The sequence below is a fragment of the Vanessa cardui genome, chromosome 11 (assembly GCF_905220365.1).
Source record: "Vanessa cardui chromosome 11, ilVanCard2.1, whole genome shotgun sequence".
Taxonomy (NCBI): Eukaryota; Metazoa; Arthropoda; class Insecta; order Lepidoptera; family Nymphalidae; genus Vanessa; species Vanessa cardui.
Genome location: NC_061133.1, coordinates 1,965,959 through 1,980,809, shown reverse-complemented (window position 1 = coordinate 1,980,809; position 14,851 = coordinate 1,965,959). Strand labels below are relative to the sequence as shown.

Here is a 14,851-nt window from a genome sequence, read left to right as displayed (position 1 = left end):
GTCCAATTTCGAATGATGCATTATATAAAAAAAGCAATCTAAACAATCGCTCAAAACTCATACAAATCGATATTTTAATCACAATGTACAACGAACAAACATCAGCTGAGGCCATCTATTAAATGACAGTTATCTGCATGATTGATTGCCTTTGCATGCAAAAACGCGGCTAAATCTGTCATGGGTATGCAATATACATGGATAAATATACATGGTCCATTGATAGGATTAGTCCCTATAAGCCCTAAGGGCTAATACAGATAATCTATTTACAAAATTTGAACTTTTTTTGATAACATCGGTCTACTAAGTACAGATGAAATACTACCTGTTTTGAAAAAATCATAGTGCAACACCTATTTCAACTAGTTTGTTTATTAACTTTATCATTTATCTTATTAAAAAAAATCCTTTTAGGTGCGTCTGTTTCTTTTCCAAAATACAATGTTTGAACGTTAAATAAACTCATTTTAACTAATAGCAAAATATCATAAGATCATAAGACAGCTTTATCAAGTTTATGTACTACCTACCATTTCGACCCGGCTTCGCACAGATGCTATGCTGATACTAAATATAGTAGAGAATGTCTAAATTATCAGTGATTCTTTACTATATTGTCCACGTATCACATTCAAAAACTTCCTCTCGAATCAAGCTATCTTAAAAAAAAACCGCATCAAAATTCGTAACGTACAATGATGTTCTAGTAAAAGACTAGAAAACGTCCTAATTGGGACGTTTGCCTTTAGTCTGTTTCATCATAATTATGCCAGTAATACGTTATAATACATCATAAGTATGTAGTAATACGTTTTGCGTAATTAAAACATCTAGTTATCCCTTTTACTTATTGTTTTTATCAAGCTATCCTTTTTACTTGTTACGAAATGTAAAATAAACGGTCCCCGGCGCGGCACACTTTTTTCTGTTGTTTAGTATGGGTGTAACAGATCTGTTTATTAGAATATCATTACTTACGTAATTATAAAAGTCTAAGCATACATAGGGACAGACAGCGGTAAGTGACTTTATTTTATACTATGTAATGTTAATGATATTCAAATAAACGAAGACATACAAAAATCAATACTTGTAGCTATCTCTAATATTATTTAAAATTGTCGAGTAAGGGTGAAAAAACTTCAATTTGAAAACCGTCTGCCAGACTAGACTAGACTATCTAAGTCACCAGTCTGCGAAGATAATTAACGTTGATTGGTTAAGCATGAATAGTAACTATAGAGCAGAGACTAAAGGTTCCGAGGCTTTGACAATCAACGCAGGAGACAGCGCGACAAAGACGCGAGACTTCTTAAGTTTTACAAACGAAGAGACTCGAAAACTTTTGTAAAATGTTGAAATTGGTAATAATATCATGAGAAATAAAATTTTCTATTAGTATTATAAATGTGAAAGTAACTAGTATCTGTCTGCCGCTCTTTCAAAGAGTCGAGATGGCCCAGTGGTTAGAACGCGTGCATCTTAACCGATGATTGCGGGTTCAAACCCAGGCAAGCACCGCTGTTTCATGTGCTTGATTTCACGTGCTTAGAGGTGAAGGAAAACATCGTGAGGAAACCTGCATGTGACAAATTTCATAGAAATTCTGCCACAAGTTTTGCCAAATTTCCCTCTTTTGGGCTAATAAGATCGTAATTCAGCTATTTCTCCAAATACGATACATGTTTATTACTACGAATGTACTTTGATTTATTACATTCTGTTAAATTATGTTAGATATTCTCTTATTCATTGAATTTGATACATATTGAAAGATTTTCGAAAATTAGATTAATTTTGTCTCTAAATTTCTGTTGGCAACGATATCTTCAATATGACATTGCGCCACATAGACAATATACGAAATAGGGATATAATATATAAAATTTAAACTAGATATCAAAGTTCTATCACAAATAGACGTAACAGTCGTATTCTTTACAGCGCTATTGTGGACAATTGCCAAGCCAGCCCACAGAGGCACGAAGTTTGTAACTTTTAACAAATTCCACTTGAGTCGAGCACTATCTGGGTATGTCTCTAGTGAATTTGAGGACCTTTTAATTATTTTTGTTTACATAACATCAGATAGAAACATAAAACTGCGGATGCAATTGATTTCCTTATGTTTTCTAAAATAATGTGTTAATTTATTTTATTTTCTATACACGTGAAATCTACAATTTATTTCGTCATTAAATATTTCAAAACTTCATAAAATAAATCGTTTGTCTTACTTGATAAACATAATTTAAATTGTTGCTGTAATTGTTATGACTATATTCCCTATTCAACTACTATTAAAAACAAGATCTATATTTACGTAAATAAAGAAGGAAATGTCATTTCATAGATAATCCAATAAGAAAAGAGTATTGATAAAATTTAAAACGTCAATTGCCAACCTTGGATTATCGATATACCTAGCACAAGTGTCACGCTGAAACGTGGGGATACTAATATTATAAATGTGAAAATCTGTCTGTCTGTCCGTCTGATACTCGTTCGCGTGAAGCGAGCTTGAGCATCCGAAAGAAAGTTGACCATTTGTATTTCCTAACACCTGACGACCGACCCCTAAAACATGAAAGACAAAGCTCACGACAATTTCTTTGAAAAAAAAATCTAGACCATTACTTAACCTAAAATACAACTGTAATTCTCTCCTTAGGTAACAAAAAGTGAAGTAGCAATTAACAACAATCATTTCGAGCGGGTCATTACTCCCGCATATCGGAGGAGCCCCGTCTTCACGGCACATTACTGCATCAAACGCAAGCCACATAACGTATGGGCCACTTTAGCTAATGCCCCTGAATAGGACGGAGATAGACAAGCAACAAATGGGGAACAGTCGTTACCCATGTTATGGTTATGTGCTATTGTATGCTAAGGGGGGAAACCAGTGCTAATATTTAGAGTATCTATGCCGGAGCCCTCACGTTTTAGTGCCTATTTGATAGGGAACCATATAACGCGATGATATGTTGGTGTTTTTTATTATCTATATTAGAATAGGCAAAGACAATACAGGACCTTTTACTTAGTCAAACTTAAGTATTTTAAAAAGTAACAATTGCAATTAATTCTTTGTTTATATTGTTGGATACATGTCAATTCTGTTTTGCTAAAATATTGAATAATTGGCGACACACTCCGGCTTCGCACGGAAGTGCTTCAATGTTTGTGTGTATCAAGGTTTCTCTACTCCATTGTGCATATATTATACATAAGAAATCCTCTTTAAGCAATCTATCTATTAAAAAAAACACATCTAAATCCGTTGCGGAATTTTAAAGATATAAGAATACATAGAGATAGATAGAGACAGCGGTTAATGACTTTATTTTATACTATGTAATGATAACTATGGTCAAATTTAGAGAGCTGAGGCGACCCGAGTATTGAAAAGCAAGGAAACTATCATATCGAAGATATTCCTTTTGTTGATTTGTAGGTAATTAAAATAATAGATTGAAAATCAAGTATTTAATTTATCACTACCACAGAAACAATTTCTGACACACACATCATCATCCATCGTTTCGTCTTGTATTGTCAAATTTCTCGAACAATTCCCAGGATTATTCCTGTCGTCACTTAAAACGGTGCTATCGTTTCGCTGATCCAATATCACGAATATAATAAACATAATCACCAACACTGTCCAAACTACGTAACAGTTATCTTCTAAAATGCAAACGATTTTTGAAGTAAACAGCATTTGCTTCCAATAATTTTGTTCAGTCATCGAAGGAAATTTCAAAATTGTTGATATGTTTTGTAAATCTTCAATTCTTGCTGTTCTAGTATTATGTTAAAATCACTTGAAATAAGAATACAGGATTAAAACTATTTCACCACTCGCTACAATGGGTTTTACTAGTTTGACTTACCTACATATATTGTTTGATGTTGTCAAGCCAGAGATAACGAAGATTAACTTGAGACACAGATAAAAAAGAGACGATTAATCAACCATTAAGATTCGGCATTAATTCATCTCAAAATTTTTGTTAAGAATAAAATAACTTTGTCACTGAACAAATAATATATGTGTTATTTTTCCACTGTTTATAAATTATTATCTTACTTAATTAATTTATTTTTTTAATAGCTAAATGGACTGGCAACTGCAGCTATGTCCATTGTGCCTGAAATTATTCTGCCTTAGTAACTCTTCGAATGAAATCACAATAATACTAAGAAATGTTGATTGAGTAAAAATAAATGATCAATAGGCTCAACTGGGCAAGATCACACAAAGCCCCACTAAAAGTATGTTTCATTACGAATCGATTACAATTGACAAATAAAAATAAAAAATATTACTAATAAGCAAGTATTAAGAAATATAGAATAAAAATTTGATATACAATATACAGCATACGCCAAGCAAGCGAACTAAAAGTCAAATCACGTACAACAAACTGTAGCCTTACCATTAATATTAATATCAGAATTATGCTCCATAACGTGTTCTAGACAGCAATATTGGAAAGCAATTTGCATAGCTTACTGAACCTTTGATACTTGTGGGATTTTAAACTAAAACCTCCAAGCAAATATCGACAATTTTTACAAACATCTTTCATAAAATATCTATAATGTCTTCCATGGATTTCTATTAATTAAAACATTTCCAGCGATGCAGCGACATTTCCAAGATTTCACGAAGTAATATTATGCAAAGTGTCCATAATTAACAGCGCTATATCAGAATTCCGTAAAGCTATATCTTCGTTTGATAGACAACGAATAAACCAAGATCTCTCTCTTATAAAATGTAACTGACAATGGAAATGCTTTATAGAATTTCATTAGGCATTTCGCTTCGAGTCTAATTTAGTTTTAGGGTCATTAATTCACTTACGCCCTATCTCCTTTGCATTTCGTCTGGACGCCTTTGAAACCGTGATTTGCATTCATTTAAATGAGACCATTCTAAGACCTAACGCATTAAATAGATCTAGAAATTTTCATAATAAGTGCTTTCGTTAGTGCGGATATACACATTACAATCTATGTACTAGTGTTGTCTTTGTCCAATTGTAGTTCATCAATCATTATTCAATATTTTTAGAAAAAATATGTGCACTTCTATGTTAAGCTTGAAACTTCTGCAGTTGATACTAAGTTATGTCACCAACTTTATTTTGTTGATAATATCGTCAATAGCAATTATATACAAAAAATCTGTTGACAAGCTGCGGAGTTATTCAGATAATAATAACTCGAAATTCATCCCTGAATACATTCGTGAAATATTTTTTTATTATACCATTTTAAGGATAGTCATCAAAATTGCCGTAAGTCGGCTTTCCTTTCACGATTGAGATATAAAGCGAGTTTTTACAATATTACTGAACTGTTTACTGTATGAGGCTTAGACTATCATTAAATACGAGTCTACTTATGAGTATATCTTTTGAACGTGACTGAAATGAACTTCTCCAAAGAGGTTAAACTGGTTTTGTGTTTTTTTAATTCGAGAAAAAAATTATCACCCCGGAAAAAGTCGGAAAGGTCAGCTCGTTTAACTTATAGATTCATCAATGTTTATAAAAAAAAAATTAAATTACAAAACAACATTGCAAATAAGAAGATACACACCAACAAATTTACACAAAATAAAACGTCATACATTCTGATATCGTCATATTATTCTGTCATATGATATTATGAGTGTAACTTTATATACTTTTCCATTCTCTGATCTGGAGGAGGGTTGGATATAATTGGTCTGATGCACCTTAATGCGTATTTAGTCGCACCCAAATTGTTTTTGAAAGCTTCTATGATGACTGTCTTTGAAAGATTGTCCCAGAGATTACTTTGTGAAGAGGGATTTATTTATTGATAGAAGTGTCGTTCAGGCTTTAGGGACGTTTTAAGGATATAATGAAGTTTTGATACGAAATGTATTATGTTCTTTAGATACTTTACAGACAGTTGAGACTAAAGATGTTACGTTAGTCAAACATAATTCGGATTACTAAAGAAAATATGAAGAATATTACTCAATTTATAATTACATGGTAGTTACATAGAGTCCAAAGTTATAAAGTAACACCTGGTTCTAATTGAACCGTAAAATACTTTTCATTTCATATAATATAATTTCACAAAAAATATTAATTTAATATTGTATTAATAGTAGTTAAATTGTAAAACTATTAACCATTCTCTAGAAAATCAATGAGCCATCATCTTGGGAGCTAAGATGTTACGCCCCTTATTACACTGGCCATCTTACTTAAATCGGTGTATACCGATTAAGATAAGATGGCCACTAATAACCATATAGGCCATAACAATAGGTTTTACTATTTGACAGAGGTACATATCTTGATACATGGTACCTAAGTGGGCTTAAAGTAAGCCCTACTAGTAGTAATTAACAAGATTCTACCATCGTTTCATTAGCTGTATAACATCAAACTTCTTTTTTAAAATTACCACACGCTTGCTAAACAACAGGGAGCAGTAACTGTTATTCTAAATTAACTAAAAGATTTTCTTTCAGCTAAATATTAGACGCGATAGACTATACTGGGTGTCCAACAATTTTGTTTCGGTATTGATCGATCAAAATATAATAATGTCCGTCTCAAAATGTCACATTATACAAAAGAAAGGTCCGGATGTCTTCTATGGTAACAAATTGGTAGAGTTTGAAATATTTTTGACAAGGGATGAAATGTTTTATACAAGTCGTATTTTATTGAAATGCGACCCTTCAGTTTCCTGATTTTTGAAACTTGCTTTATTAGCGAAAGTAATATCGAGCTTCTATAAAGAAAACTTTTTGAAATAACGAATCTAATTAAAATAACAAATTTGAAATTACTTTTTTTTCCAGAAATACACATTTACATACTATTGTTACTTAACGAGTAAATTTTATTATTATTCGAATGGAGTATAAATACATAATCTTTTTATAAATTATAATATTATTTAGAAAATTAAGATTTTTTCAGTTTTAGATTTTATTTTATAATATACATACGAAATATCTCGAATTACTCGATTAGTAAAAATAAAGATATGCAACAGAAAAGTGTTAATATAAATTCGTTATTCTTTAAAAATCTGATTTTACTAAAAAGAGAAACAAAACAGACCATACGCTTCATTGCGCATCCAATATCAAGGTATAAAGATACAGAACATTTATTTACTTAACAGCGCCACCTACCTTATCCCCGTCGAACTTCTCCGGTTCGTCGCTACAAGCTCGTTCGCGTTTCTCCCGCGATCCACGGCGCGCTAGTAGCGGCGTTTGAGGAGGAGACGCTAGCGCCAAACTGTTCCTAGCACTGCCTGGTGGCGATTTTATGAACTCAATCTTCCCTCCTTCAACGCAAATGTTAGGGGTTAACGGGTACATCGGCGACATAGCGACATTTGCGTTCGCCAAGTGATTGTACATTTGGTTGTCTTCCAGAGGGAGCGACTTTGGCTTGTTTTTCTTCCGATAAGACGAATCATAAGCTAATACTTGTGTTTTCTGCTCCGGATGAACCTGTCGGACCTTTCCGGGAGGTCGATCGGGCGGTTCCGGCGAAACACTACCGTCAGTGCCAGGGCTCTCATTTCGTTCGTTGTTAGATATTCTGAAACAAAATAATTGTAATATAAAAAATGTAATTATAATGAAAACGTTCAAATTCGAAGCTAATTAATGTTATAACAAAACAATTCAAGTCCAAAATTAGTGTAATGGTTAAAATCAATAAACATGTTTGGTAGTTTAAGATACTGGCACACGAATACGTTTCGACCATATCCACTAGATGGCGCTCTACTAATCTAAAATACTTAAAATTATACTTTTACATTAAAATGTATAAACAATAGATTAATAATATTTTTAAATTATTGTACCGCTAATAATAAAACTTAAAATAAAAAAATATGTGAATATATTGTAAAATAATTGAACTTGTAACAAGAAAAAGTGAAAATCCTGAATCGCGCTATCGAAGTTTTTAACGCAGCTTGGTATATATACAAGCGTGGCAGCCGACTTAGTGGAAGTGTATTCTTTAGTGTGATGCCACTACTGTCCTTAGATCACTAGCTCTAGTTAGAAGGTCTACAGCACGTGACGTCACGCGCTCGTTGTCAGGCGACGCTTCTTGTAACGTGCGCTGCGGACGATCGCCCGCGCGGCTGCGACGGCCCGGCGGCGCACTTTCCTTGGGCGGCCTCTCTAAACCTTACGCGGTTTTAGTTAACTCGTTAGCTTAGCTCCGGTTTAATCTCGAGCACTTCCATAATATGGCGGCGAGAACACACTCGATTGCCAGTTTTTTGATGTTTATTTTTAACATATAAATAAAAACATTTTTGTGGGGAGCACATCTTGGCACATTATGCATTTTAAACTTTAGAGAGTTCGTTACTTGATTAGATGAATATGATTGCCAATCTTGTGTCTAAATAAGGTTTTTTTTGTATGTAGTATGATAAAGACTTACTCTCTTTTTAAGTTTATTAGCGATGGAAAACAAACATAATCCTGTATTTATCTTCTTGAATATGAGGAAATACTACTCTTGGAAAGTCTTTAATTATTATTTATATTATGTCGAGACAGGGTCATTCAGCTACAACACGTTATAGGAAATTTTATCTATTCCTAATCACCTGATTTGTTAATAATTATAATATTAATTCGTCTTTTAATATTTGTGGGTGCGTATAGGTTCCTCAAGCATTGTTGGTACAAGAGTAATATTAAACAAACTTATTTACTCTTCAAAAACGCTTTAATTCTTTCTAAATTCACAATTGGTTCAAGGCGTGCTCCAAAGGACTTGTGTTAAGTCCTTTGGAGCACGCCTTGTTATCATCGAATACCCAAAATATATTAGCCTGAACTTTAAAGCGAGATGGCCACGACAAAAACTGTCAAAGCTTGCCGAAATAACAACGCCTGCTTTTCTGCATTCTGTCAAATTAGACCTATAAAATTTGATTTGAATGGAAATTACAAGCCGCTATTAAATCTAACACGAGAGAGCAAAATATACTTTATTCAATTAGGTTTTTACAAGCACTTTTGAAATATTTAACAACTATATTAAGTGAAGGTACCACCGGTTCGGAAAGTAGATTCTACCGAGAAGAACCGGCAAGAAACTCAATAGTAATTGAGAATTAGAGATCATCTATTGCCGTTTTTTCTTAATTAGTTTAGATCTGATATCCAACATATATGTAGTTCTATACTTATTAAGTTCAAAGAACTTTGTATTATGAATGATTTATTTCCAATAAGTACGTATGGTAAATATATATCATTTCCAATAACATTTCAACTTAAAAATCCATTAAATTTTAAATCGAGATTGTCCCAGTATGTGAAGATTAACGCTTGCTATGAGATATTCTTTCCGTATCAGCCTTAACATGATGTTATCATAAAATATTTTACTTCAGATTACTAAGCAAACATTGACTTAGGAAACAGAAGCTATTTAACTTGTTTAGATATTTCGATAAAACAGCGACAATCTCATTTCCCGCCAAAATCTGTTTTACCACAGATATAAAAAAAGATAATGATCAAGTTTTTTTGTTAACCTTATTCAACATCATTTTAAGGTTAACACAGACTATAAATATACAACATGTATTAAAAACTTTTTGTTACATATAATCGTTTTATTCGTTAATCTTTACTTAAGTAAATATAAATGAAAGTAAATTAAATAGATCTCATGCATTTACGATATTCAGTGAAGCTATTATAATCTTTATATTTTTGTACATAAGAACTATTCTCGATTAATACATTATATATTTTAATAAGGCATTCGACCACTTCATACGGATGAAAACTGACGTGTTGTAATATGGTTGTAATAATAAATGGCTCAGTAATCCGACTGGCGTGAATGCATTTGTGGTTATTATTGCAATCATTATAAAGATTGAGTTATTTATCTGTATACAGCTTAAGATTAAGAACTTATATTTGTGCAACATTAGATAAAGACCGTGTACAGATAATAAATAATATTCATTAACACAAGATGTTGACAGTTCATTTTTTTTAATGTAATACCATTTGCAACGTTTTATATCATTTGTAATTAGTATGTATCTAACAAGGTTGTTTCGAATGTCATTGCAATTAAAATATGGTAATTATATTATGATTAATCGCTCCGCATCAAGTGATTTACTTCATATTACATAGAATACATTTAATTCTAAAATATACATTACAGTTCTACATTTAGAAAATAACCTTTAAATGAAGTACAACCTTTTCATTTCAACCTTTAGTCCGTGAAATCGTTATTATTGACGTTAATTTACGTAATTACATTTCCATATCAATCATAGTAATATGTTTAAGTTTGTGGATATACATTTGACAGTGACGTCAAAATAAATAAAATCTCCAAACTACCAGAAAGAGCTCATCATGAATCGTTTGTTTGCGGCCAAAATATATTTAGTACGTCTAAATACATCCCTGGGAACGGGAAGGAAGCGAAAATTCGTTATTCAAAACATCATAAATCAATATTACCACACGCCAAATTGAACATAATGACTTACAAAATATGAGCTAATTTAGTAAATACAGCTGTGCTATAAATAAGTACAAGCAATTTTGAACCGCAAAGTTTTTGAGTTATGATCTAGTTTGGCTTGGGGAATTGCGAACGGGAATGCGAGCGCTTCCATAGTCAATATTTTCGTCAAGTCGCGTCAATTTATTTCTTTTTTGACATGCCTCGTGTGACTACTGAGTATGTGGAGCTGTTTCAAATTGTTTTTATTCAAACACTGTCGATTATTTATTTAACACGAATGATCAAAGTAACATAATTGTTATTTTGGTTATATAAGATATTGTGAGTCCTGTGCCCATAGTTACTTAGCTATTCTGTAAAATAACGTCGTCATTCACTACAGTACACGATCGTGAAATATGCTTGACAATAACACTACTGTAGTGGTATTCTGTAAGGAGAAACTCGAAACTCACCGCAGAACACATGTAATGTCATAATCTTATATGCTACATTATCATTACATAGTATAAAACAAAGTCGCTTACTGCTGTCTGTTCCTATGTATGCTTAGATCTGTAATATTACACAACCGATTATGTCGTGATTTTTTTTTAATAGATAGACTGATTCGGTAGATTTTTGTAAAAATACATGGACAATATAGTAAAGAAATACTGATATTATAAGTTTCTAATAAGATGTACTAAATAAACAAATTTAGTAGTATATTTAATATCAGCATTGCACCCTTGCGTAGCCGGGCGGTCGCTACTTCCAAATATAAAACGAATTCACTTATACGTACAGATGCGATTTTAAATAAAACTAGTTTTAACAGTCTACCCGTGACCACGAACTCTGTAAAGTGTTCGAAACGTCGGGAAGATTAAAATAATTAATATACGCAATTTAAAGCCGTTAAAACTACTTTTATTTCAATGCGTAATAATCGTGAAAATCTAAGACAACATTATCACATGCGATTTATTGTTGATAATCGGCTAGTCGTTATGGGCTATACGGAAATAATAGTTCTATAATTGTCTCGTGTTCGCGGTTTGAGTGGTCGGCCGGTGACACGGGTGACAGATAAAGCAGTCAGCAGACACATCAAAGAGCCAAATCGAGCCTCGATTCCGAACTCTTTCGTGTTTTCTGTCCTAGTGAGTTTTTTGCCATCGAATATCTGCTAAAAGTTTTGTAAAGCATCTCGATTCAAAGATTAGAGCGTTCCACAGACTGTAAAATAAAATCATTTTACTATTCTAATTATATAATAAATGCTAACGCTTTTGAGGATGGATGTATGTATGTTTGTTCACGTAAAAATTACCGAAGGAATTTGAATGAAATTTTACAGTTACATAGGTTATACCTGATGTATAACACAGGCCACAATTTGTAATGATTTAATGTAATTTGGTCATAATATCACTAGAACTTATCTTATTTATTAATGATACGATGAAAAGATCTCTGGTTAATTAGTTTTTAATAAGATTACAATTGTCAAGTGCTACCACTACTACACTACCCATGATGCTTTAATAGATAAAATAATTTAATTAAAATAACAAATTTGCATTCTTATTTTGTAATTTATATTAGTTATGCTACATTAAGTTTAGTACAGTAAAAAACAAACGAACAACTTAACTTGCTCTTTTAAATCATAATTAAAATTTCATACCTCAAACCAGTACGTCATATTAAAAGCTCATCCCCGACATGGCCTACAGCACTTCCGCTAAGATGACGTCATACCCCATTACGTTGAACCTCACTCAATCGTATATACTTCAGCGACATCATATCCTGCTACATATAATATTATGTACATTGTGTAAAGTTTAAGGGTTGGCACACATTATCGAAAACTTAAAAATATATTCCTCAATATTAAAAAAAAAACTAATACGAGCAACCCCAATCACGTGTTGAATTAAACATAATGAATTATGTTTTTTTTTTATGGCAAAAGCAGGTTGAAGAATAAATTTTAGTGATGACTTCTGGGACCTACCAATATTGGGAATTTAGATATTACGTCCCATGTGTTGAATGGTGTTATTAATGAAATAACAATGCTACCAAGAATATAGGGCAGAATTTATTTATCAATTTTTTTTTCAGCTAATCTCATATAAACGCGAATCAATTCCAGAAGATTAGTCACAATTTCAATCTTAAATTTTTTTTTTGGAGAAGCTTTTTCTTGATCAGCCTTGGTCACTGCATAGAGTAAAAAAGACAAAAAAACACGACTTCACTAAAATGACATAAATATATTTTTTATCGAAATAATTTTAGACAATGCGTTTAAATATGGACGTTGTCATTTAAATAATTAAGTTCAATGAACCAAAATCAATTACAACGATTTTTTTCGTCTGGTAACCCTGTCATATCCCTCTTCACTAAAGAGGCTCTTGCTTTCAACGCTGAGCCAAAGATATATGCTACTCAGTAACCTTACATATTTAGTTACGTTAATAAGCTCGTGAAGAGCTTAGATTAAATATTTTTTTAAGTTGTTCGCAAGTTGCAGATTTTAAAGAAGATAAAATGCTATAAGCCTCTCTAAGGGAATTGACAAATGACATATTTAAAAAAAAGCAATATATAATTTATTACATTGAGAGGATTCAAACGAGCGCATTTACTTAATCAAAACTTAAATCAAGTATCGTTGCGGAATTTCAATTATTTCGAAAATAAATGAAAGTAAGATAGAATCAAGTTTGTACATAATATCTATCGAATTACTTTATAAATGCCTCTAAGCCATATAATATTGGCATTTTAATATTGAAAACATTTTTTTAAATGGTATTTTGTAACTCTAAAACCATTTTAGTAAGTTTTAGTAATTTATAGAACGCTAGTGACATTGTCATAAACTCAAAATGCTATCAAATGAAAATAATTATAATATTTAATATTCATATATCTAATTGTATTATTATTTACGTATATAAATCTTCATGAAAAATAAAAAGAAAATATTATTAGCAACTGGTTCGAAGATGTTCGAAGTCATTTTAAACTTCTATATATAGAAAATAATTTCAACTAAAATTCATATTTTCAAAAAGCTCGAACATTAACATAAAGCTTTGAATATATACTGAAACACCAAGTTCAAAGCACTTCCGTAAAGATGTGGTCACGACGGGCCGTATTTATTTGAACGCATAATTATCCTAAGTATTTAAGAATATAGCTTGGTCATGTGAACTTAAGACACACAACTCAAAGGAAGGGCTAATAAATTGTTTACTATATTCTCGCAGCAAACTAACCTGGGGAGGAAAACTCCAACTAGTATTAACATTTGTGTATATCTGCAATTATAATGATAATAAAACGTATACACGTTTTTTGTTTTATTCTATCGAGTGATTATAATATTCAGCCAGTTCGAAATGTGAAACCGGAAAGGTCTTACTCAAATATATTTGTTATTTAAAAAATATGATGTATTCGTATTTTTTTTTATTTCTTTTTTTATAATACGCTGTACAATAAATAAATAATATTTTTCAATACAGTTTTAATTTTCTTATAGTTATACCTGCGTTTTAATATTATGAACGGCCAAATAGAACAGCGGTTAGGTAAGTGTTCAACACTACAAACTAAGATGTATGTGCTTTGTGACTACAGTTTCACAGGCTAACTCACTTGAAACTGGAACACGACAATGCTGAGTATCGCTGCTTGATTTTAGTATGTATGATGATTGGGTGGTAACTACTCAGACCGGCACAAAGCCCTACCTCCAACCGTATTAATATGTTATAGTACAGATAGCGTTATATTTGTAATTAACATAGCAATACGCACTAAAGGTGTAATAAGATAAATATTAGTATATTTATTAAATAAATTTAAAGTGACGTCAAGTGTTTGTCGTGCGTTGTCTGCATGTCAGTGAGACAGGAGCCTTAATTCAGTACGTAATGAGCGTTTACCGAGCCTCATAAGTATTCTCTTTCAATATTACAATGTCTCTTAAACGCTATAGTTTAAAAGCCTGGCTTTTATAAGAAATACCTGTTGTGTTAGTGACCTCGAAAGAGGTTTCATTATACATAGTTTTGCACTATTTTTTTAATGCATATGACGTAATTTTATTTCAAAAACTTAAAAGCTCATGGGTTAAAGGTACATTTATTTTTCACTACGATTAAATTATTACTTTTGTAACGTGAATTTATTTTATAAAATAGCTGAGTAATGTTTTACAATCGTGTTAATTTTAATTACATTTTTAAAAAAAGTTCATAGTGTAAAAATGTATTCGA

The 14,851-nt window shown here is 31.7% G+C and overlaps 1 protein-coding gene across 4 annotated transcripts in view; it reads right to left on the bottom strand.

Moving 5' to 3' along the window:
* LOC124533878 overlaps positions 1–14,851 on the bottom strand; it is a 435,154-nt gene that overhangs the window by 268,938 nt on the left and 151,365 nt on the right. For all 4 annotated transcript variants that reach the window (XM_047109427.1, XM_047109429.1, XM_047109426.1 and 1 more), the window contains exon 2: positions 7,205–7,622. In XM_047109427.1, the coding sequence (XP_046965383.1) occupies positions 7,205–7,622 (418 nt within the window). The remainder of the gene's footprint in view (positions 1–7,204; positions 7,623–14,851) is intronic.